This window comes from Coloeus monedula, assembly GCF_965178545.1.
Source record: "Coloeus monedula genome assembly, chromosome: 11".
Classification (NCBI taxonomy): domain Eukaryota; kingdom Metazoa; phylum Chordata; class Aves; order Passeriformes; family Corvidae; genus Coloeus; species Coloeus monedula.
This window is the reverse complement of record NC_138791.1, coordinates 1,566,450-1,588,175: the sequence shown is the minus strand read 5'-3', so window position 1 is coordinate 1,588,175 and position 21,726 is coordinate 1,566,450. Positions and strand designations below refer to the sequence as shown.

The window sequence follows — 21,726 nt, the reverse complement described above, 5'->3', positions numbered from 1 at the left end:
CTTGTCCCTCCACGTGCACAGAATGCCAGCCCTGCACTGCAGAGGGGCAGGACACGTCTCCTCACACTGCTGAGGTTAAACTCAGTCCTAGTTAATCTCTTAGAACCATCAGTGCATCAGGAGCAGGATGGAACCTGAAAATCCTACCAGAATGGGGTGCAATAACTGGTAAACCTGGTATTTCCAGCCTGCAGTCAAAACAAACACGAGAATGAAATCACAGCCCTTTTTCATTTTTTTCTCCTTGTTTTTCTTTTTAAAGCAGCAGTCAAAAGGCCTCTTGAAGCCTTGTTTATAAGCAAACCAGTCTCAAAGGCTGGATTTGCATTGGCAGGATTTGCAGCCTGCAAAATAAACCTTTCTAGGTAGTGTTTTCCTTCTGCCTGGGAGAGGGGAATGGTATCTAGCGCAATTCTCCCAGTCCACATCCCTTTCCAACTCCACTGAAGAAAATGCCTAATTCAACACAGCTGGCCTGACCAAGGCTCCCTGGGAGCTGCACTCTGGGCACGCACCTGCAACCCTTCCTTTGGGAAGGAATGAATGGGAACAGCACACACTGCCAGCCCACTGCCAGGGGGGAATCACTGCTGCCATTCAGAGCCAGGGCAATGGAGAGAAGCTTGCAGTTTCCTTGGCAGAAACCATTCCATTTGGGGGATACTTTACCTTCTAGCTTAGTGCCTTCTACAAATCATCTTTGAAAACTACACTTTAATCAACACTGAGGTTCCGAACTGAAGGCCGAGTTACAGTTTGAAAAAAATTCTGTGATCAAGTGGCAATCATGGAATCACAGAATGCTTTGGGCTGGGAGGGACCCTAAAGATCATCTGTTCCAAACCTTCCACTAGAATTCCTAGGAAAGTGATTTTCAATTACCTATAACTTTTTCTCCAGTGTCCTGTGTTCTCAATTCTCCAGGGATCTTTGTGCTACTGCTGTTTTGCATCTATTAGTGATTAAGTGAACTAGACCACCAGCTGTGCTCAACTTTTACCCCACCCATAACTGTCTATCCTGACAAAGAGCCTCCGATAAGAAAACAGTACTTTGGCTTCTGAAAATTGTTACTAAAATAGGAAAGCCAGAAAAGTTAAAAACTGAAATTTCAACGGTGATGATAGTGACTTTCCATGCTTTTAAAAACTTCATCCTTGTAGTACTTCTACTGAACAAAGCAGGAGTATTTGCTACAATTCATGCACTTCTTTAAGGTTCTTAATTCTTTGCATTTCAGCCAAACTTCACATACCACAAAGAAAGCACATTTGTTAATTAAGGGTTGGGATCTTAATTTGCAAGGAAGATTTCAAAGACACGGTGAAATTAACCTGAACTCCTTGTAAAAGACATCCCTAAAATTTCCTCTGGTAGATGCAGACATTTGGAAAAAAACTTGCCTTCTTGTGCTAGGTAAGTTCAAAGCCACTGCTTTCAGTGCTTCCTCCTGGGTGGAGCACACATCCTCCTAGGAGCTGCTGCCAACACTCCCACTGCTCCCTCATTTTATGGTCATAAATGTGTTATGAAGATAATGTGGTGAAAAGACAGTGAAGTGACTCTGCTGCACTGACCTGACCACTGCACTGACCGCTCACCTCAAGATGCAATTTGCAATCCCACCTGATCCACTCTCTAGAGACTCCAGAGCTTTTAAAAGAATAAAGCTTTGAAGGTTTTCCAGCTCCCTTTTCAAAAGAATTTACAGACTTATGCACCATCACACTCTACGATGGTTCGATACCTGACACTGCACATTAATGAAAATGTCACAGTCTGCGGACTTGAAGGGCCACAATCAAAACCCGAGCTATGTGGGATGTGTGGGATATTTGGGGACTGTCTGAGGAATCGATAGAAGCACACTGACTCGGCAGAAAGTAAAGACAATCTTCAGTTCCCTTTCAATACTGGAGATAAAATGCAGTGGGGAAAAGAAAATCACACACAGCCAAAGATGCCACACGGAGGTGCTGCCTGGAGTTCTGCACACTCCTGTCCTGCAGCACTCACTGCTGAGGAACTGCACATCACCTCACAACAACATATAAAAAGGGTTTATCTCTGTGCAAGTCCATGCAGCAAGGTCACTTAGATCTCTTTCAAACAACTGTCTCTATTCTTGTCTGTTCCTGATGTTTATTTTTCACTTTCAGCCTCCTACTGATGTGTCACTAGCAGCACCTGACAGCTTCCAATGCTCTCATTCATCCCTGCGTGCTGCCTGAGCACTTTTTCCATTCACTTTTTCCCTACACCCTTCTGCAGCTGACTCAAACGACTCTTATCAAGCCTGAGGCTCACTGAACATTGACTGCTCGAGGCTTAATTCTGTGCAAAACCCAAGCAAACACTGAGTCTTAAATGTCAGCCAACAGCACCAACGCCTTCCTCCCCACCCGCCCTGCCAAGGATGTTATTTTCACATCTTCTAAAAAAGGGCTAATTGATATATTTTCCTACCCATTCAACTTAACAAGCAGAGATACTACAACTTGCATAATTCCAGTTGGTTTGAACCATCCATAAAGGCATTTTCACAAAGATTAAAAGCTAAACCTGAAAGTGTTTACACCCAAACTTGGTGCTGTAATGCACAGCTCATGTGATGGCACCAAAAAGCTTTAATTGTCTGCGATGTTACAACAAATACGTGAGAATCACCAACCTGTCAATCCAAACACATCAAAGCACTGCTACCTGAAAAGGAGGCCTGAAATCACTCAAGCCATGGGGAAATCTATCAGTCATAGGCAGAAATACAAATTTTGTGATAGTTTTATGATAAATAATAAACATTAATTTAGTATAAAAAAAATTCAGTGCATTGGTTTTTAGCATCAAAGTTTTAATGAAATCTACTGAACAAATTCCAGGCCCTGCCAGTGTTAAACAGGAAACTTACGGGAATTAGAAACAGCACGCAGCTTATGATACGACGAGTTTTACACCACCTCCATGATCAGGGGAGGAAGAAATCTGAATTTGTTATAACATAACACCAACAAATGGATCAGGATCAAACCACCATATTTCTCCCCAAGAAAGGAATTGGATTAATCTTTAATAATTTGCCACCATTTCCATACACATAATTATATTTTTTCTTTTCTCCTGAAGCTGTTCAACTATGAAGACATCAACTTAAACGTGAACATGAGCAGTCACCACAAGCACCTTGTTTACTCACTGAAAGGTCAGTACCAGCAGTCTTACCTTACCTGATACAAGAAAAACATTCCTGGTTCATTCTCAGTGACACAGAGAGGAAGGCAGGAACTGCTGTACTTACTTGTTAAAAAGATTCAGCCCAATCCTATAATGGCGTTTCCTGATAACATCGTTACTGAAGGCAGGGGAATCCCAGCTGTTGCGAGTCTCTTTGTGGTAGGTTTGTTTGCTCAAGGTTTGCTCCCTTAGGCTGTCTCTAGAAGAGGATTCTGAGCTGCAATTTATTGTATCATTGGAGTTGGAAGTGCTGTTGATGCTGTCGTTGTCCCCATCAGAGTAATCAGATTCTGATTTGCTTTGCCTGTTTGCTGTGCCATTGATGGCCAAGTGACTGTCTATGGGCCTAGCCCTGTGCCTGGCCTCTGGCTCCTCCCGGGTGATGATCTTGGCAGGAATGCTGTGAGGGATATGTTTAGGGCTGCCTTGCTGGCTGGTGATGCCTCGGTCATACGCATTCTGTCTCTTTAAGGAGCCCCTCTCCGAGCGATCACTCAAGTCCACGGAACTGTCACTGGGCGGCTCGATAGTGAGCAGAGGGAGGTGATCCATCCTCATCCTCTGCTCCTGACATTCCAGTGATGGGGTACTCCTGCAGCTCGTATCAGTGTCTATCTTATCATCTTTGTGGGTCATGGACCAGTACTCTTGGGAAGAGTTCACAGAGCGGAGCCTCAAGTCTGACTCCGTGCTGGATGGTCTGTCCACGGACTGGGAGAGCGGCAGGGGTGGGGACAACTCCTCCTCATCGATGTACAACGTGACATCGCTGTAGGACGCCGTCATCTCGTCCAGCTTCCTGTGATCCACATTGTGGATCGCTGGTTTGCTCGGAGCACAGCTCTCCCTCTCCATTTCCCGGCTCCGGACTTGCTCCGCACTCTGGATCTCATCCGAGTGCAGACTGCGGCAGTTCAGCGCGTCGTCGATGGATTCCGCCAGGGATTTCACCTGCCTGGAAAAAGCATCCTCCAGTTCTGTTATAGCATCAGTGAAATCAGTGGATGCTGCCGGGGACTTCATCGTAGCCGTCTCCCCGAGCTCATCGCACTCCGACGGCACCAGGGAGCCCAGCTTTGACCCATCATTTGTAACAGAAACTTGCTTCCCTTCGAAGTAGGAGCTGTGGACTTTCTCAGGTCCTTCAAAGGAAAACTGCATTCTCATATTGGACAGGACGATGCGCCTTGACATGCGATTCTCAGACATAGAACTGCGCAGGCGCTCGAAGTTCTTGTTCATCTGATACTGGCGGAAGGCGGTCTGGATGGTGCGCGCAGCATGTCTGGTGATCAGACGGCCCCCATACTTCCGTTCTAGCATCTCCACCTGCCACGGGAACACACGCAGCCCTCGTCACTCCATGCAGCTCAGGACAAGGGTAAGGTCTCACAAAAACATTTAACTCTCATAACAACTTTAATATACGTTATAGATACGGGTTTTGAAAGTAAAACCTCAAATAATGAACTGAATAGGCATTTGCAAATTCCACCATAAAATACAAAAACATATGAATTCACCTCACAGATATAAGAGATTATCAGTTGCAAGAACTTCTTTCTTTCTTCCTTTCTGTCACAACAAAAACACCCAGGTTTCAAAATGACTCATTTTCTTAGAAAAACATTTTGCACGATTACATTCTAGTACTCTCCTGGAACATAAAAATCTCAGTTCTTAGAACTGCTTTTACTTTAAACAGTATTAATGTATCTTTAACACTTTTCTCCAGGAAGTGGGGAAGGTGTATGGGACAAAGAATAACAGAGTTAGAAGTCCCAACCGAAGTGCTGCTAGAAAAGCCTTCTCCCAGCCGACAGACACAAACGAGCTAACAGAGCTCAAATACCTGCTTATCCTGTAGGTCTGAAGAGAGTTCATAGCTCTCCGAAAGCGATCTCGACCTTTTGATGGCTTCTTCCTCGGCCTGTTTGCGCAGGATGGAGGTGGAGTGCTGGAGCTTGGGCCGGCGGGCTCGCTGCTGGCCCGGCGCGATGGAGTAGAGCCCGTAGGGGTTCTCGTAGTGCTCGGGGCTCAGGGCGGAGCTGTGCGTTATAGGGCCCTGCGGGTAGGCAGAGGGGCTATCCAGGGACGTGCCGGTCTCGCTGCTGGGAGCCTCCCCCTCAACGCTGCACAACGAGAGACAGCAAAAGCCTCAGGTGAGTCCAGCACACCAAAGTCCGCAAGAGCAAACAGCGCAGTTGTGCTTTAGTATCGCTTTTTTTTGTTGTTTGCATGCAGGTGTTACAGGTAACGTGGCTTTCATGGCTAACACCACCGTTTTTGCAAGTCTCAATCTGTCATGCCCGTGATATCTTTAGAGCATGAGTCAAGCAGGACACTGGAGGTTTCAAGCATTATTTAACTTTATACACTAATTACTAATAAAATTCTGAGTAAGTCACTCAGCAACCACTCTGTAAAATGAATGAAAACTTCTAATTTCTTATAAGATTGCTCATTTCCAAGTTGTTCCATTCGAACTGACAGATGCTTATTTATGTCTTTCTTTGCTTTAACAAATTAAAGCAGTAGTTTCTTACCCTTGTATTACAGTTTGACACAAAAGGATTACTTTCGTGGAGATTACTCAAGGGAGATTGGCATTTAATGGATCTTGAGAGCTACAATGTTTCTAGAAACTAAAGTTGGGAAAAAGTACTTACAGGAGAAATCTCATTTATTTCCCTGCTAGTGAAAGACTGCTTCCATGGGATACTTTTGGCAGGTTTTGGAGTAAAGCATCCCAAGGGACAGTGTTTCTAGCTAATGAAAGCAACATGGTTTCAAGTGAAGAAAGCACAATAGCACCTATCTGGCAAAGAAACTACTTGGTCTTCACATGAATGCTGTTATTGCTAAGGAATAAAGGAAAGGAAAAAAACCTTTTTATTAAAAAGGTTGCACACAATAGGAAACATTTTAAAACCGAGCCCTAGGTGTATCCTGAAGTACTGATGACTAATAGTAATTTGTATTTGGGTTGTATGTACAAGAGGGCACTCTCACATTGCACTTTCACTCTTCCATCTTTTCACATTTCACAGCAGTATTTACTGTCTGCCTCATCCTGTGTACACAGAGCATTGATAGAAAAATGAAATTTTATTTTTTTAATCCCTTAAAAGACTCAGTAAACACTTCACACATGCACGAATACAAGCATTTGCAGCACTTGCCCTACCTTTTGTTTTAGGAAAGGTACATCCAAACTCCAAAGAAGTAAAATTCCACATTCCCACCATGCCCTGTATTTTTCGCCTTCATTCATATGTACCTAAAGCCCTGCTATTGTCTCTCAGTTGTCCCTTGAAAAAGGACAGAGCAATTTCTGAAAGAATGTTCTCCACCGACTGAAGAGCTGAGGGTTAACCCTGGCCAAACTCTCCCAGCTTGAACAGTGCGTACTTTTCAAAGGAAAGGAGGAAAAAAAAAGCTCTTTAGATTTATTAAAATGCTTCCATAAACATGTAAAACTGAAAGCAAGGCCACTCTCTTTGCCCATCAAAATATGACTCCAACCAAAAGGTATTTTCAAACATACTTAACCCAAGCTGGAAATATTTGCAGTGTGCACACACTGCTTTTTCCAAAAAGGAAGCTGACAGGAAGCTAATCCCCTTCCCTCCGTGATACAGCTGCCTTTCAACTTAGAAATGATAAACTATCCCGAGTTCTGCTGGTGACACTGAAACTGTGTAACCTCCTGCTAAAAACAAACAGATCATTCTCTCTGAAGCAGCCATTAAAGACATGGTATGATACTGAGCTGCTTCATGTTCCCTCTTTAAACACTGAAATTCCTTCCTCCGTTCTGCCAGCTGTAAGGCTGTGCTATTTTGGAGAGCACATCCTAGCTGCGAGTTTATTTGTAAGTACTTTCCATACAAGCATGGCAAATTTGTTTTTAACAGGAAGGCTGGAATTATCTTCTTAGGTTCTGTTGACGTTTTCGCCTTCCTCACCCTTGCATTGTGAACCATTTAATAACCCTTCCATGCTGATTATAACCTCCTGTTGACATTTTAATAACGCTGCCTTCAATGGATCACTTAACCTTCTCCTCAACAAAAAGGGCACTGCCCTAATCAGAAGACTTTGGAAGGACATCTGCCCAGGGTTCTGACTAAAGCTAAGGGTTTCTTCTTAATTTTTAGTTTGCCTTTTGTACTTTTTCCAGATATAAATGTGATGCTTGACTGACTGTAATGCTTGATCTAATTTTGCTCGTGGGTCTGTTCCCTGCCACCTGACTTTTGAAGAATGGAAGTAATTACCTTTTACATCAGGGACAACAACAGCCCTTCAAAGCAAACACACGTGCACGGGCTTTAAGGCTTTCCCCCATTCAGCTCTTCCTGGCCTCCCAGGAGCAGCTGAAGCTCCATATGAATTATTTCACTAAAGTGAAACTTCACTGGCAAAGAAAAGCAGCTTGCTTTCTACTTCTTCCACTTTACATATGTTTGGAGAAGAAAACTATGTCAACAAATATGACTTGTGTGAAGCTGTAAGAATGACAAGTTGGACTGCTCCACTGAGGGGGAGCAGCACAGAGCTGGCAGAAGTGCTCACCGAGCCAGCTTCCATCATTTCCCAGCAGGTCCAGGGAAAGGAACGGAGCTGGGAAGGGGCTGGAGCCCCAGGAGCGGCTGAGGGAGCTGGGAAAGGGGCTGAGCCTGGAGCAAAGGAGGCTCAGGGGGGACCTTGTGGCTCTGCACAAGTCCCTGACAGGAGGAGACAGTGGCGGGGGTCGGGCTCTGCTGCCAGGGAACAGGGACAGGAGGAGAGGGAACGGCCTCAGGCTGTGCAGGGGAAGTTTAGGTTGGATATTGGGAAAACTTCTTCCTGGAAAGGGCTGCCCAGCCCTGGCACAGCTGCCCAGGGCAGAGGTGCAGTCCCCATCCCTGGAGGGTCTAAAAGCCATGTGGATGTGGCACTTGGGGACGTGGGTCAGGGGTGGCCTTGGCAGGGCTGGGGGAATTTGGACTCAGTGGTCTGACAGGGCTTCTCCAACTCCACAATTCTGTAACTCCTACACACACTCAGAACATGAACCAGTCACTGCAGGGTTACAAGGGTGGTTTTTATCTATCCACTTATTAAAACTGCCAACACACAAAAATGTCAAGGATTCTGCTCCAGGCTTGCAGCAAGAACCAGGAGAAGTCTCCCTGGGAGTAGCTGAGACACCCCTCTAGCACTACTTCACTTCCACACCCTGAACACACTGTCTCTCTCTGATGGGTGAGAAATTAAGTACATTAAGCACACTACAAAAATGGACAATGTAATACTGTTAATTATTATTATTATTTATGCTTTTATTGTGTGTGTATATATATATATAGTATTAAATAAATGTTAATTAAAAGTCCCAACTGGAATTAGAAATAGCTCCTTAATAAAGGTCTCAAATTTGAGGCATCTGTTACCTACCAGACATGTCTGGTACAATTACTGATAATTTCATTGTTTTAAAAAAATATCTAGCGGATTAATTTGCTTCATCTCCCTGCAATGTACAACTGCATATTACTAGTGAGCCCAGGAATCTGTTGAATATTCTAATTGTGTAATATTAGGGGAATGGAAAACAGTTGAAATTAACCTAGAAGTCCAATTGTTTTATTACAGTCCTGTTTCAGCAGAAAATAGACATTCATTATCTGCCAAGCCAGAAAAAGGGAAAGGTTACGTGCAAGTATTTTACAAAGAAGCAGAGAATGGAACAGCTAAAGAATGAAAATGAAATATTTAAAGATAATTAGTACTACTAATATGACTTTGAATGAACAAAATTTAAAATAGAGGCATTGAAAAACTTTATACAGCTAAATTACTTTTTGAAACAGTGGCCAGCACTGACTGAATCAGTGTTTTATCAGAAACTGAAAATTTCTTCCTGCATAAACCTCAGCTTGTAATACTGTTAAAAAAATCCCCAAACATAACAACAGGGAAGAAGAAAGGCTTAGAGAAAAACAGAAGCATGCTATATACAGGACTTGTAACATACTGCAATGGAGATGTAAAACTCTTGTGAAAATCAGATGACTTTCTGTAATGACTATAACCCAGTATTCCCCTGCTGCATTCAGGTGTTTTCTCCCATTTTGTCTGGGAATGGCTCTGACTTCCTGCAGGAGCTGAGCCACACACCCTGCAAACAGCTCAAAACGGGAATCCAGGAGTGACAGATGTGGAGAAGCTGGGATGTGCTGGCCTCGGCAGAGAGGGGCACCCAGCCTGGGCTGAGTGACCCTGCTGCCCTTGGCTGCCCGGGCACAGCTCCCTGCTCGAGCCCAGGCTAACTCCGAGGTAGCCAGAAGCTGCTCTGGTGGCTCCTCTGCCCAGATGTCAAAGCTGAGCGATGGTGCAGGGCTGCAGCTCGGCACCAAGGGAGCAGCGAGAGACCCCGGCTGACAAAAAGGGGAGGAGATGCTGTTGCTGTTGATTTTACAGTCATTGCCCACAATTCAGGGGATGAGTTCATTTCAAGAAGTACCTAACAAGAAGAAGCTCTGTCTCCTCTCTCCCTTTACAGCTGTGTGGTTAGCCGTGACCAAAGCAAAACATTTCCTCTCCAGGCATTTTAGCAGCACAAACCTGGCAGGTCTTTTCTTCCCTGGCTCTCATTTTACACTTTCAACTATTACTTCTAATCACAAAGGCTGTAATTAGCACCAGTACACTAAATCCAGTACCACATCTTAAAACAAAAACATATTTTTCAGGATGTTTGACTATCTACTGTTATTCTTTATTTTTCATTTTTATATTCACACCTTCCCTTTCCTTCAAATCTTGCCAAACTATTAGCAAAACTAAAAATAAGCACTATAAAGACAAAATTTTGAAAACAAGAGAACTTTAACATTTGAGCTTAAAATGGAAATCTGAAAAAAGATCTGAATTCCAGTAAGGAGCAAACCCCAAGCTTTTCCATGAATACAGACTTATCTGTTCCACTGAGTAATGGCAAAATGACCAGAGGAGCTGCTGGTTTGGATGCAGAGGCACAAGACTCTGTCAGAGAAATTGTACTACGAAATACAGACATTTGATAACCAGAAAAGCAGAGTCCCTTTCCTCCTGAGGCCCAGAACCTTATCTTTAGAACAACGTGCATTTAAAAAGGAAGTATAGAACAATAACATCACATGCAAGGAATGATTCAGTGCTTCTTCTCACCCCAGAAACTCCACAGTTTACAAGCAGTCAAGTGTCCCTGTGCATTTTTATAACTAAAATATGAAGATAATGGGAACATATGCTCACAGAAATCATCCAAGTGTTCAAACCAGTTTGTTGCAGATTTAGCTTGGAACAAAGAAATGAAACATGTTTCTAAATAATGCAAACGCCAAACCCAAACTGCATGCAACATTTTAAAATAGAACCAAAAAGAAAAAAACCCTCCCAGCAGAACAGAGCAAAAGCTTGAGAAGCTGTTTTACCAATGAGCATTCTCTGAAATCAGTATTATTTTCATCACTCTTTCAGAATGGACTTTCAACAGTGTAATATAAAGACATGAAATTGAAAACAGGCCCTAACAGCTGGATAGAACATGCATGAGAACCAATCAGCATTATATTAGTCCTGTAAAAAAATTGTTTTGGACACAAAGAAAAGTATGACAATATAATAAGTTTGTGCTGTTACATCTTTAAAGACTTTTCCGTAGCATTTTATATCCCTAGAAGCATGAACACAAGTTCAAGGGTACACAAATAAATTTCTTTTCTTCTACACTGTGGAAAGGCAGCATGAGCATGACAAATACAGCAAGAAAAACATGCCCAGCTTAAAATTCTAGTCAGCACAAGGTGATAAAGCCACTCAGCTTGGCCATGACAATCCAAGGGCTCTGTTTTTTGGGCAGCAGGGAGGTTTTAAAGCAGGGCTGTGGTAGAGCAGTAAAACTCCAGGTAGTCGGCACAGCCTGAATTCAAATTGAGCTTAATGAAGAATCAATACTTAATTTTATTTGTTGGCATTTGCATGAGTGGTTCTTCATAAAATTCCTCAGCCAAATCCATCCCTTCCCTAACTTGCCTGCTTTGCCCTGAATCCATAAAATTTATTCCCCTCTTCAAGAAAAATGCACATAAAGCTGGTTCCCTTTAAGTCACATCTACTGATAGAACACTTGAGCAAACTTATCTTCTTCCTTTGTCCCAGAAACTTTTCTGTCCATAAGCACCAACATATCTACAGCCAAAGTATCAAGATTCCTTCTTGGGACTCTGCCTTATGATTTATGACATGGATTTAAATGCAAACCACAGAGTGAAGCTTTTTGCATTAAAATCTCATTTCATAAACACCATTTCCAGTAAAACTTCTGCCTCACTCAAAAATAAATATTCTGTATAAACAGGTCCAAATACCCAGGGAGGAAGAATTGCTATGCATCTGTTGTACACCAACCATCTCCTTTTAAAATGTGGAGGCTAAAACCAGTCAAACTGTGATCTTAGCTCCTAATTATAGATTTCTACTTGAAATAGATCCAAATTCTCTACCTAGCCCAGAGAATGCAGACCAGAAGTCGCCCGTGGAACTAAGTGGGTAACAGAGAGAAGCAGGATGGCAGCTGCTACAGCAGCTGGTATGGTCAGGCACTTCCAACATGAAGGCTGAAACAAACCACTCAAATAGCAAAAATATTTAGGCCAAATGTGGGCATTCCACATAGGAACAAACCTCTCCAAGAGTTAATTTCTTCCATAGAACTTTGCCTCTACAGGCGCAAAGAAGCCCTGGTTTGAATGTGTAATTTTAAGTGACACTTGCAACCAGAACACTGCTCTCCAGAACCGTGCCTCCCCACACAGCTTCATCTCACACCAGCACTCATTTGGCACAGGGTACACCCCACTGCTTCAAAGCTGCCTTGTGCTTCAGTACCTGTGGTGCTCTCTGCCATAAACGAGGAGGTGCACTTAATTAAAGCTCTGACGTGTGCATTGTATTATCTCAAATTACTGCCACAAAACGTTCTCCATGTAACTTCTCAACATGCAGAACTGGCCATATGTACTTCACACAAGCCATGGTTTAGCATTTTTCTCCACCCCTCCAATACAATATTCCCCACTGGAGTCAGAGCATTTGAGCAGAAGTTTATTATTAGTACAGTTTGCAACTAGAACCCAGTCCTTATTGCCATGTCTGGTTTGTGCTGTCTAGTAAACAGAAGTCAATTGTATTAAGAACTTACACAAATCCCCAAATTCAATAAGCACAATAACATTAACAAACCAATCTACCTTCAAATACACCCTGCCAAGAGTTCAAAGCCATTATGATGGACAACAGCATTCACAGGCAGTGACAAAAGCTTTGATCCGGGAAAGAAATATTGACCAGTGTGTTTCACTTCCAATGCACTCTCAATTCAGCTGTTTCTGTTAGAAACAAATGAAACCTTTGAATGCACATCAAAGTAATGTCCCAGGTAATTCATCTGACTGAAGTTAAGTATCATTGCAAGAAAAATCCAGACACCATTTGCATGTGTCTCAGAAGCAAACCTTAACAAAGCACTCACTTATTCTGTAATATTCTGTGTGGTGAGAGTGCCAATAACAGCAGCCTGAGTCAAACAGTCTGAGGGCCACCACGGGAGAGCAGAGCTCCACAGGCACGTACCCCTGAGTGCCCCAAAAACCTGCAGCTGCTCCCTGCTCCGAGCCCTGATTCCGAAATCACAGAACAACCCCAACGCCCATCCCCTGGACACTGCCAAGCTTTAACTCTCACTAAGTAACCCCATAAAAGGCATTAACAAAAATGCTTTTTAAAAAGGGCATTTTGACCCACGGTCTTAGATGCCAGCAGCAGCAGCAGCAGCAAGCAGGGAGTGAAAGAGCAGAGGTTATTTTCTCCCCACCAAAGCAGAATGCAGGAATGAATGCACTGTCTCTTCTGAAATGGAGATGGGCAGCAGCGAGATGGAAATAGAGCGAAACAACAGTCCACCCATTTTAGGGAATAACACTTACAATAGGGTTAAGAACTAAGAATATCCATTTGGGAAGAGCTTACTTGAGACCATCTTCAGCTTCCAAGGCTTAACCAGCTCCCAGATCACCTTTGTCTAACAGTGGCAGCATATTGGCCATCAGACACAACAATGTACAGAAGGATCAACCCAACCAACCCTCCCCAGAACCATTCCATGCCTTGTGAACCCCACCTGCTAAAGGCAAAGCTGTATTTTATTGTCACTATTGAGCAAAAGTAACACAGGGACTGGCAGCACCAACAGAACCTGGGTACAGCTTACAAATGTTCACTTCTATCTCAGGCAAAGTCAGCCAGCATCACTCTCTGCCAATCTGGGTTAATCATCACCCAGCATAGATTTATTCAGCAACAACTCTTTAAAAAATGGATATTATTGAAAGATGAATCTGGAGTGATAATTTGAGGCTTGTGGCTCAAACCAGCCCAAGTTTTCGAATTTTAGAAGGTTTTTATGGCCAGTTCTTCCTTTAGATGTGTCAGCATGGAACACATTAACATCAGAAAATGTCCTGTATGCTTCAAAAGGATGCTTTGCTTCTTACAGGGACTAAACCTAACAATTTTAACGTAACTGTGGTGTCTGAGGGATGGATCACTAAACAAAACCTGCCTCCCGCTGCAGACTCTGTCCTGTCCCTGCTATGTAAACTTTTACACAACGTGATAAGCTGGAAAAATTTGTGGAGTTTCTCAATGCAGCTGTAGTAGAATTTGACCTCAACTATTTATCATTTATTTAGATACACCATTCAGCAGCAGGAATCCTCTTAATTTAGCAAACCTACACTATATATGGCATGTACTGAAGACAGCAAGATCTTAGCACACATTCTGCTGTTTCTATCATGACATGCCCTTTAGACACTGCTAACTTTAAAAAGGAAGATTTAGTGTCTGCAGCTGAAAAGCCCTGATTTGCACGCACAGCTGAGGCAGCATTTGATACAATGCAAGAATCCTTGGTGTCCTGTGCCAGCCATCCTCCTCTTTCACCTCTTCAGCTGTTGTGTCAAGCCTGTCCAAGGAAGGGGTGAGAGAACGGCACTGCTGCTGAGAAATCAGCTTGCTGGCAGTTAGGTTCTGTAAGAGACTAAGCACTGATTTCCTCTTCCCAGTCTGCTCTTGGTGGATAATAATCTTCTTTCCCCTCTTATATACCACATATGATAGAAACATGAACTACTTTAAAGATGCTTAGCAAAATCCTGTTTACTGAGTCAACGTTTCAGGCCCGGAAATTTCATACCTAGAACAAAACTATCTCATCTTAGATCAAACAGACTTGAAAATATAAAGCCTATCATTTGACTCATTTTAAGATTTTGCCCCTAGACTGTTTGAAAGGCTTACAAATATGACATAGTACGGAAAGCTAGCAACAACTTTTGAGCAGACCAGCCTTTCCCAGTATGTCTGTGAGGGAAATTAAGAATCATCATAAACAAAGAGCGTGCAGAGGGTCCATGCAGCAGAAATGACAACAAAACTGGACACTTCATTGAGTAAAGTCTCAGAGAACTAACTTCTGGAGCAAATGGATGTTGTACAAAAGGACCTATTTAGAACAACCAAGGGATTTCATTTCAATGACTTATAATATATTGTTATTATCTAATGAGCTGTGCTTTCAAACAATGTCACTGATGAACTTTGAGCTACTTAGCTGTCTCTCTTGGATTTAAGAAATAGTTGGCCAAAATCATCCACTTTTAAAATCAGAAAGAAAGGGACTGCTCAGCTTCTAGTGGTTGGTTGACTTCCCTCTGTAGTTCCAGATAAAATTCACAAAATTAGAGTAACATACTTTAAAAAGCCAATCCAAAAGGAGGATGGGCTGTTACAAGTCTGATCAGAGAAACCTCTCACTGATCTAACTGAATCTGGAAGTATATATAATAAAAAAGTACCACTCAATTTTAATCACTGCACAAACCCTCGAGTTTGACTGCCAACTTTGCCCAGCCAAGTCTAAAAAAAGCCAGCCTCAAAAGAGAATGAAACCCTACCAGTTTTCTCTATGGGAAAACAAAGTAATTTCAAAATATTTAAGTGCAAATGGGCATGGGAAACGCTCAGCAGGTAGGAAAGAAAAGGATGAGAATATGGCACTTGTTCCTGCTCCCAGTGAAGCTCAGGGTGTTGTTACCCAGCCAGTGAGAACGGGAACTGGCCTTGAGCACTCTGCACAAACCAAGAGAGAGGTGTTGCAACTCTCTGGAACAGAAGCACTGCTCACCTCTCTGTAATCACAGGCATCCTCGTAAAAGGGAGATTTTATCCTCTGCAGCACACCCAAGGTTTATACCACACTGTACATAGTGCTTAAGGAACCCAAATAATAAGAGATTTTTTGTTGGAAGTGTGGGGTTTGGTGGAAAAGACAGTGCTGTAGATGACGCTTGCATTCAAGGCAGTGTGTTCAAACACAGAAGGTATTTGCACACATACTCCAAGATACTACACATAAACCTTCACTCTTGTACACACGAGACCTCCAAAGATTGCTCATAACCTCTAAATCAGCTAAAGAGCTGACAGATACTTTTTCTCATTCACAAACTTCCTTCCTTTTACATTTCCTCCCTATTATGCTGAGTCCATACATTTTACAGCTCTTTCTCTGTCAGAGAGGAATTAAGCGTAGGCTTTCAACAGAACTTCTGACTCACCTCACTGATGACAATAAAAGAGTAACACAGGTAGCAACTCCTGCCTTGGAAATGTTTTACTGAACACAGAGGAGCAGTCTTTGGGCTGTGCAGGGCATGTTGCAGCTTCCTTTGGGTGTAGCACAGCTGCCCAGCACTGCTGGCTCCCACAGCCACCAACACTCTGCACTGCCTTTCACTCACATTTGGACTTGATGATCCCCGTGGGTCCCTCCCAGCTCAGGAATATTCTGTGACAGTGTCTGTGACAGGGATGCAGCCTGGCTGAGCTGGGGGCTGCACATGAGGCTGCTCAACCACAACAGAACGTGAGGCTAAAATACACAACTTGGGTAATCCTTAGTCATCTCTAGGCTCTTTATCACGACACAGTTCACAGTTCTTTCCACAATTGAAAATGGTCTTTTAGGACAGGGGTAGAAGCCCAGTTCCTGAAAACAAGGGTCACCATTTTGTGAAATGAAAATGTGATATTGTGCAAAGACAGATTTTGAAAATCTCAACCTAAGGCAGTGAGAAATGGTCTTGTGTACCACGCTGCACTGTGGTAGGAAAACCTGAAATATTTTTCTTCTAGGCTAACCTAATCAAAAACATTTTAATCACTTCTAAATAACAAAAAAAAGAATCTGACTTTGCATCATGTTGTCATCATTTAGACAATTCCCATTAAATCCAGGTAATCCTCTGTTCTCTCTCACTTCACAAGGCATTAATGACTAGTATTTACAGGAAACTATCAGCTGTGAAGTCCCATTCTCTCAAATCTAAGAGTATTAATATCAGCTCCTTCTTGAAACCAGTTTCTACTAAATGCTCGACATCAATGGTATCTTCTAAACAAGACTCACAGAGTAAAATACAAGAAAAGAAAATATAAACAAAGATAATGAACTTTCTTTCACAAATCCAAGAACAGCTGAAATTATCTAATATTTATCACCTTGTGGAAGAATGCTCCTGTAGTGCAGAGTCAGGGCTGGCTGCAAACATTCCCTGCAACAGAAAACCCACCAGCTTTGCATCCTTGCTGCCTCTGCCCTGTGTGAGGATGACTGGAAAGGTCGTGGATATATTAACAAACAGAAGGAAGTTGGTTTTCTTTTTCTGTGTTCACGACACATCCATCCTTGTTAATCTGGTGGATTTTAGGGGTGACTGGAATTTTTCAGACTAAATAGTGCAAGTAGCCCTCAAAACAAGCTTAGGATTCTTTTTCTGTGGCCATACCCCGTGTGTAGCCACTGATGTAAATGCAAGTCTGATCATAACTGTGGCATTTTGTTTGTGCTTGCACAGCAGAAGGCAACAGGGAATTGTGTCCTTTGTTTATAAGCACAAGTTTAACTGGGATGACACTAAACTACTGAAAGAATCTGATTAACAGATATAATACATCAATTTCCTGTGGCTATCAAAGCCATCATTCTAATTTTCTGCTTCTCTCACAGGAACAAAAGGGTTTGGGGGTTTTTTTATCATACCAAAGCTTGTCTTCTTTTACTTTATTTTTATTAAAGACATTTCTACAATTATTTCATGAGAATGATTCTAGTCTTTTGTCTACTGTAAGGAAGCAAAAGGATTTATTTAGCTAAATTTGCATTCCCCTTTAACGTAATACTGGGGCTTTGTGCTACAGTGGATTAAAGCAGCATCTGTTCTTCCCTGGAAACCTGGAGTCAAATCACAGCAGTGCAGTGAAGTTGCCATCTCTGCCTGTACCCTAAATGGAACCTAAATAAAATTCAAAAGGATTCCCAAAAGACACGAGAAGGGCTATGTAAGTAAAATATTTTTGATTAGTAAGTCTTGCTAAAAAAGTCCACGATCAGTAAATGGTTTTGCATAACAAAGACCCATGAATTAAACAAAACCTGTACGTAAATACATAATTTTGACATAAAACAGCAATATACAAGATACTAAAAGTGAATTTCCAAAGGCTGGGCTGATTCTGCTCTTGTGACTACACAGTCTTTCTTCCTGGGCAACAGAAATAAAGCAGCAAACTCAGGAATATGAGTTTGGCTTGTGGCCCATGCCCTGTTTCAACACAAATGACATCTAAACAAAGCACAGTTAACAAAAGCAATGCACCAACACACTTTCTTCCCTAACCCACGAGCCACCTCCTTATAATTCCAGTTGCTCTGTGGATCAGGCAGTGTCTGGGTTAGGGGCACATCCTCACGTATTTAATGTAACAAACAGAGTAATCAGGGCTCCACCTTGGTTACCATTTCTGAGGTCTCCTGCAGTTCTGTTATTAAATAAACATAAAAAGAAATAATTGATTGACAGCTGCTGTGATTAAAATATGCCTGACTCTGAAATTAATGATAAGATTACCATTAGGTCTGGCAGAACAACCACATAAATGCTGAAGGAGCAAAAAATTTGCATCCTGAAAGACGTTTATGAATTATGGCAAATCCTTGCAATAAAAGGTACAACAATCCAGACTCAGACTGTGATGCTTCAAAATTAAAAAAAAAAAAAAATAAAAAAAAAAATCAATATTTAAAAATACAGTACCTTAAACCCTCCTTTGCACCTCTCAGAATGCTACAGAAACTGGAAGCCTCATGGGTTTACAACAAAGAGGGTTCATTAGTTTGGATGCTAAAATTCCATGAAGGACTAGTGGATAATTTCCAGACCATCTTTATTTCCCAAGTGCCCTGACAGCAGGTTAAATTCCATTTCACAGTCACACAGATGAAGTTAAGCCAATGCAGTGTTCCACTGGAACACCACACTGGGCACAAGGACACATTTCCCTTGGAAGGCACCTCCTCACTTCCAGCACTTGTGTCCCAAGGTTCTGCTGGAGCCTGAACACCGGTGGTGTTAAACACCAAGGAACACAACTGAAATCTGTGAGCAGCTGCTAAACACCTACAGGTAACATCCACCAGTGCTGGGAGGACACCTGGCATCCACCACCAGACCACTGACTACCTCTAGGCCAGCTTTTATTATTGAGCTCCTTCTCCCTGGTGTTCATGCAAGCACAGTTTGCAGGCATCATTAGAGCAATCACCTAAGTGTGCTAATCACCTACACCATTATGAGATTTGCCTCTTCAGAGTGTGAGCCTTGAATTGCCATCTTTAGGCTCTGAGAAAACATTATCAATATAAAGGTAAACGGTTGTTTCAAAGGAATTGTTCCACCCAAAGTCCTTGCACTGCTCTTGAAGCCCTCAAAGGCATGAAGCAATCCCAGGCTCCAAGAGATGGAAGAGTATTCTCCTCATGAAGACCCAGTATCTGGAGAAACAGTTCCTATAGCCATATGAATAGATTCTCTTGAAAGATTTTTCATTTTGCAAACACAAAATGGTCACAGGGTGAGAAAACCCATGTAAGGCCACAAAATCCTAAGCAATCACTCCTGTTTCTCCCTGGAAACCACTGGTGAAGACACCTTCTCCAGCAGAGAAGGTCTCTTTGCCCAGCAGTCACTCCCTGGATCCAGTCTCTGCAACCTTCCAGTACAAGACTTACAGGAACAACAAATCAGAGTCACTGTTCAAGTTGGTATTTGCACTTTTCAGGAGAAAAACTGAATCCTTGGGTTTCCTCACCTGAAAGCTGCAAATTATTCAATGAAACTGATCAGCAGATTGTTCATTTAACTGCACCAGGATTCCCAGAGGGCTTCTAAAGGGCAAAGAAACAACTGAATGCTGTTGGTACACGGAGCACTATGGTTTTCACTGGTTAGCTCCAGATCTTGGATTACAATACCTTGGATGATAATGAATTATTTCAGATTAGTAGAAATAGGAAGAATAAAGGATGATAAATGACTTCACATGGGAAACCTGAACATTGCGCTTCTATTTAACCAAGAGAAAAAAATCCCAGCTGACTACTTTGTAACAGTATTCTCAATATACTTCAGGAATTAGAACAGGACATCTCAACAGCAAAACCAAATCTGGTACAAAAGTAGAAGTAAAATGGAAAATGAGTAATTTTATTCAGCACGGCCTTAGCTCTCCCAAAGCACTCAATAGGTGTAATGAATTCTGTATTTATATGAAGGATATCTGCCACAAGAATAGACACAGTTAAATACAACCATCCAAACTGAGTACTCAGCAATTCCTCTTTTAGCACATCAGGCAGAATAATCAAGTTTAACTGAAAGGAAGTGCATAGCAATGTGCAAATGGAGGGAAAAAGTCTGAAACAATGATGAATAACAGAATGTAACTGTATAATAGGCAAATCTGTCACTAAAGTAATAGTTATGAATTATGTTTTTAGCAAGCCATGCAAAGGTAACATCACTTATGCAAACATTACCTTCTCCCCACAGGAAACTTACATTATTTTTTTCTTTAAGGGTAAAAAATGGGCTGAAGGATCATTAACTGTATGACTAAACTGTACTATGAAACAGTTTTCTTTATCAAAAAACATTTTGCCTTTCTTTTCTAGAAAAGCAACTGTTGCATTCATGCATAGTTACACTGAATCCAGTCACTTCCTCCTTTTATATTTTTCCACACATGCCCACACCCAATTTAAGATGTTTTCTATCTTTAGCTAAGCCGAATATTCCTTTAACAGTCGAACAGCTCAGCATTTGGCTGAATTACTTGGTGGAATAAACTTCCATGATGCATCGGAGATAAATTCATTTTGCAAGTGCACTGCATGTGCAGGATAAATGTTTTAGTTTATCATAAATCCACACACAGCATCACACCACAAAAACTCGTTTGTGCGTGGAGTTTTCAGGCAGCTCAGGGACAGAGTTATGTATTGCTGTACTTTTGACACGCATTATTTTGGTAGTTAACAACATCATTACAATAGGGACTGTACGTGTTAACACGACAAATCCCACCCTCTGTTTCTCCTGCGTCAGTTATTCAAGTATCTGAACTTTAAAGGCCTTCGAAGGGAACTTTTTCTGTCTTTTTTTTTTCTTCTTCTTTTCTGGCTGAGGGCACGAGTGGCAAATGCTGACTTCACACCCCGCTGAGTGTGACACACCTGCCAGGACAAGGCCAGGTCTCCGGCCGGCCCCGGACACCGGGAACAGCCTGTACCAGAGCTCTGCAGCAGAACTCACACCGCTTTGACACACAAATCATGTGATTTCCGCGCTCTCTCCCGAACTCCCCATAAGCAGTGCTTTCACACCGGTGTCAGGAGCGGCCAGGTCAGCTCACACCCTGCTGCCACAGCTCCCCATTTAGGGCTCTGCCCGTCCCCCACAGCACCGCAGCGCGGCGGGGCCGCTTGGGGACGATCCAACCCTCGGCTCCCGCAGGGCAGCCGGAGCCTCCGCCTGTCCCCGCTCCGGGACACGGCAACAGCTCCCGATCGCCGCGACCCGCAGACACCGCGGGGACAACCCCCAGGGATAACGGGGGTAATCGCGGGGAAAACCCCCGGAGACAACCCCCAGCGACAATCCCCAGGGACAAAAGGGTGCTCCCAGCGCAAGCCGGACTCCCCCATCCCATCCCATCCTCCCGCACCGCCCCATAGCGAGCCCGGGCAGCGTTGGCGGCGCGGAGCCCTTTGTGCGGCAGCGGCGGCTCGGGGGCCACCCCCGCAGCCTTCGGCAGCGCTCACCAGCTGTCCAGCTCCAGCTCCAGCAGCGACTGGGTCCTCTCCGAGCTGCAGTGCAAGCACCACATGGCCGGGCCGGAGTGTCGGGCGGGGAGCTCCGTGCCACCATAGCCGCCCCTCGGGCCGCCCCGCCCCGCGCCCGCTCCCGCTCCCCTCCGCCGGCGGTGGGGCAGGGAACCGGGCAA

General features: G+C 43.2%; 1 protein-coding gene across 6 annotated transcripts in view; it reads right to left on the bottom strand.

Moving 5' to 3' along the window:
- Window positions 1-21,726, bottom strand: part of IQSEC1 (IQ motif and Sec7 domain ArfGEF 1) — a 281,844-nt gene that overhangs the window by 36,634 nt on the left and 223,484 nt on the right. For 5 of the 6 annotated variants that reach the window (XM_082288714.1, XM_082288716.1, XM_082288715.1 and 2 more), the window contains 2 exons: window positions 5,084-5,363; window positions 3,296-4,560 (listed from right to left, as the gene is read on the bottom strand). In XM_082288714.1, the coding sequence (XP_082144840.1) occupies window positions 3,296-4,560; window positions 5,084-5,363 (1,545 nt within the window). Of the gene's footprint in view, window positions 1-3,295; window positions 4,561-5,083; window positions 5,364-21,544; window positions 21,672-21,726 lie in introns of those variants that run through there. The other variant, XM_082288717.1, reaches the window with a different exon arrangement.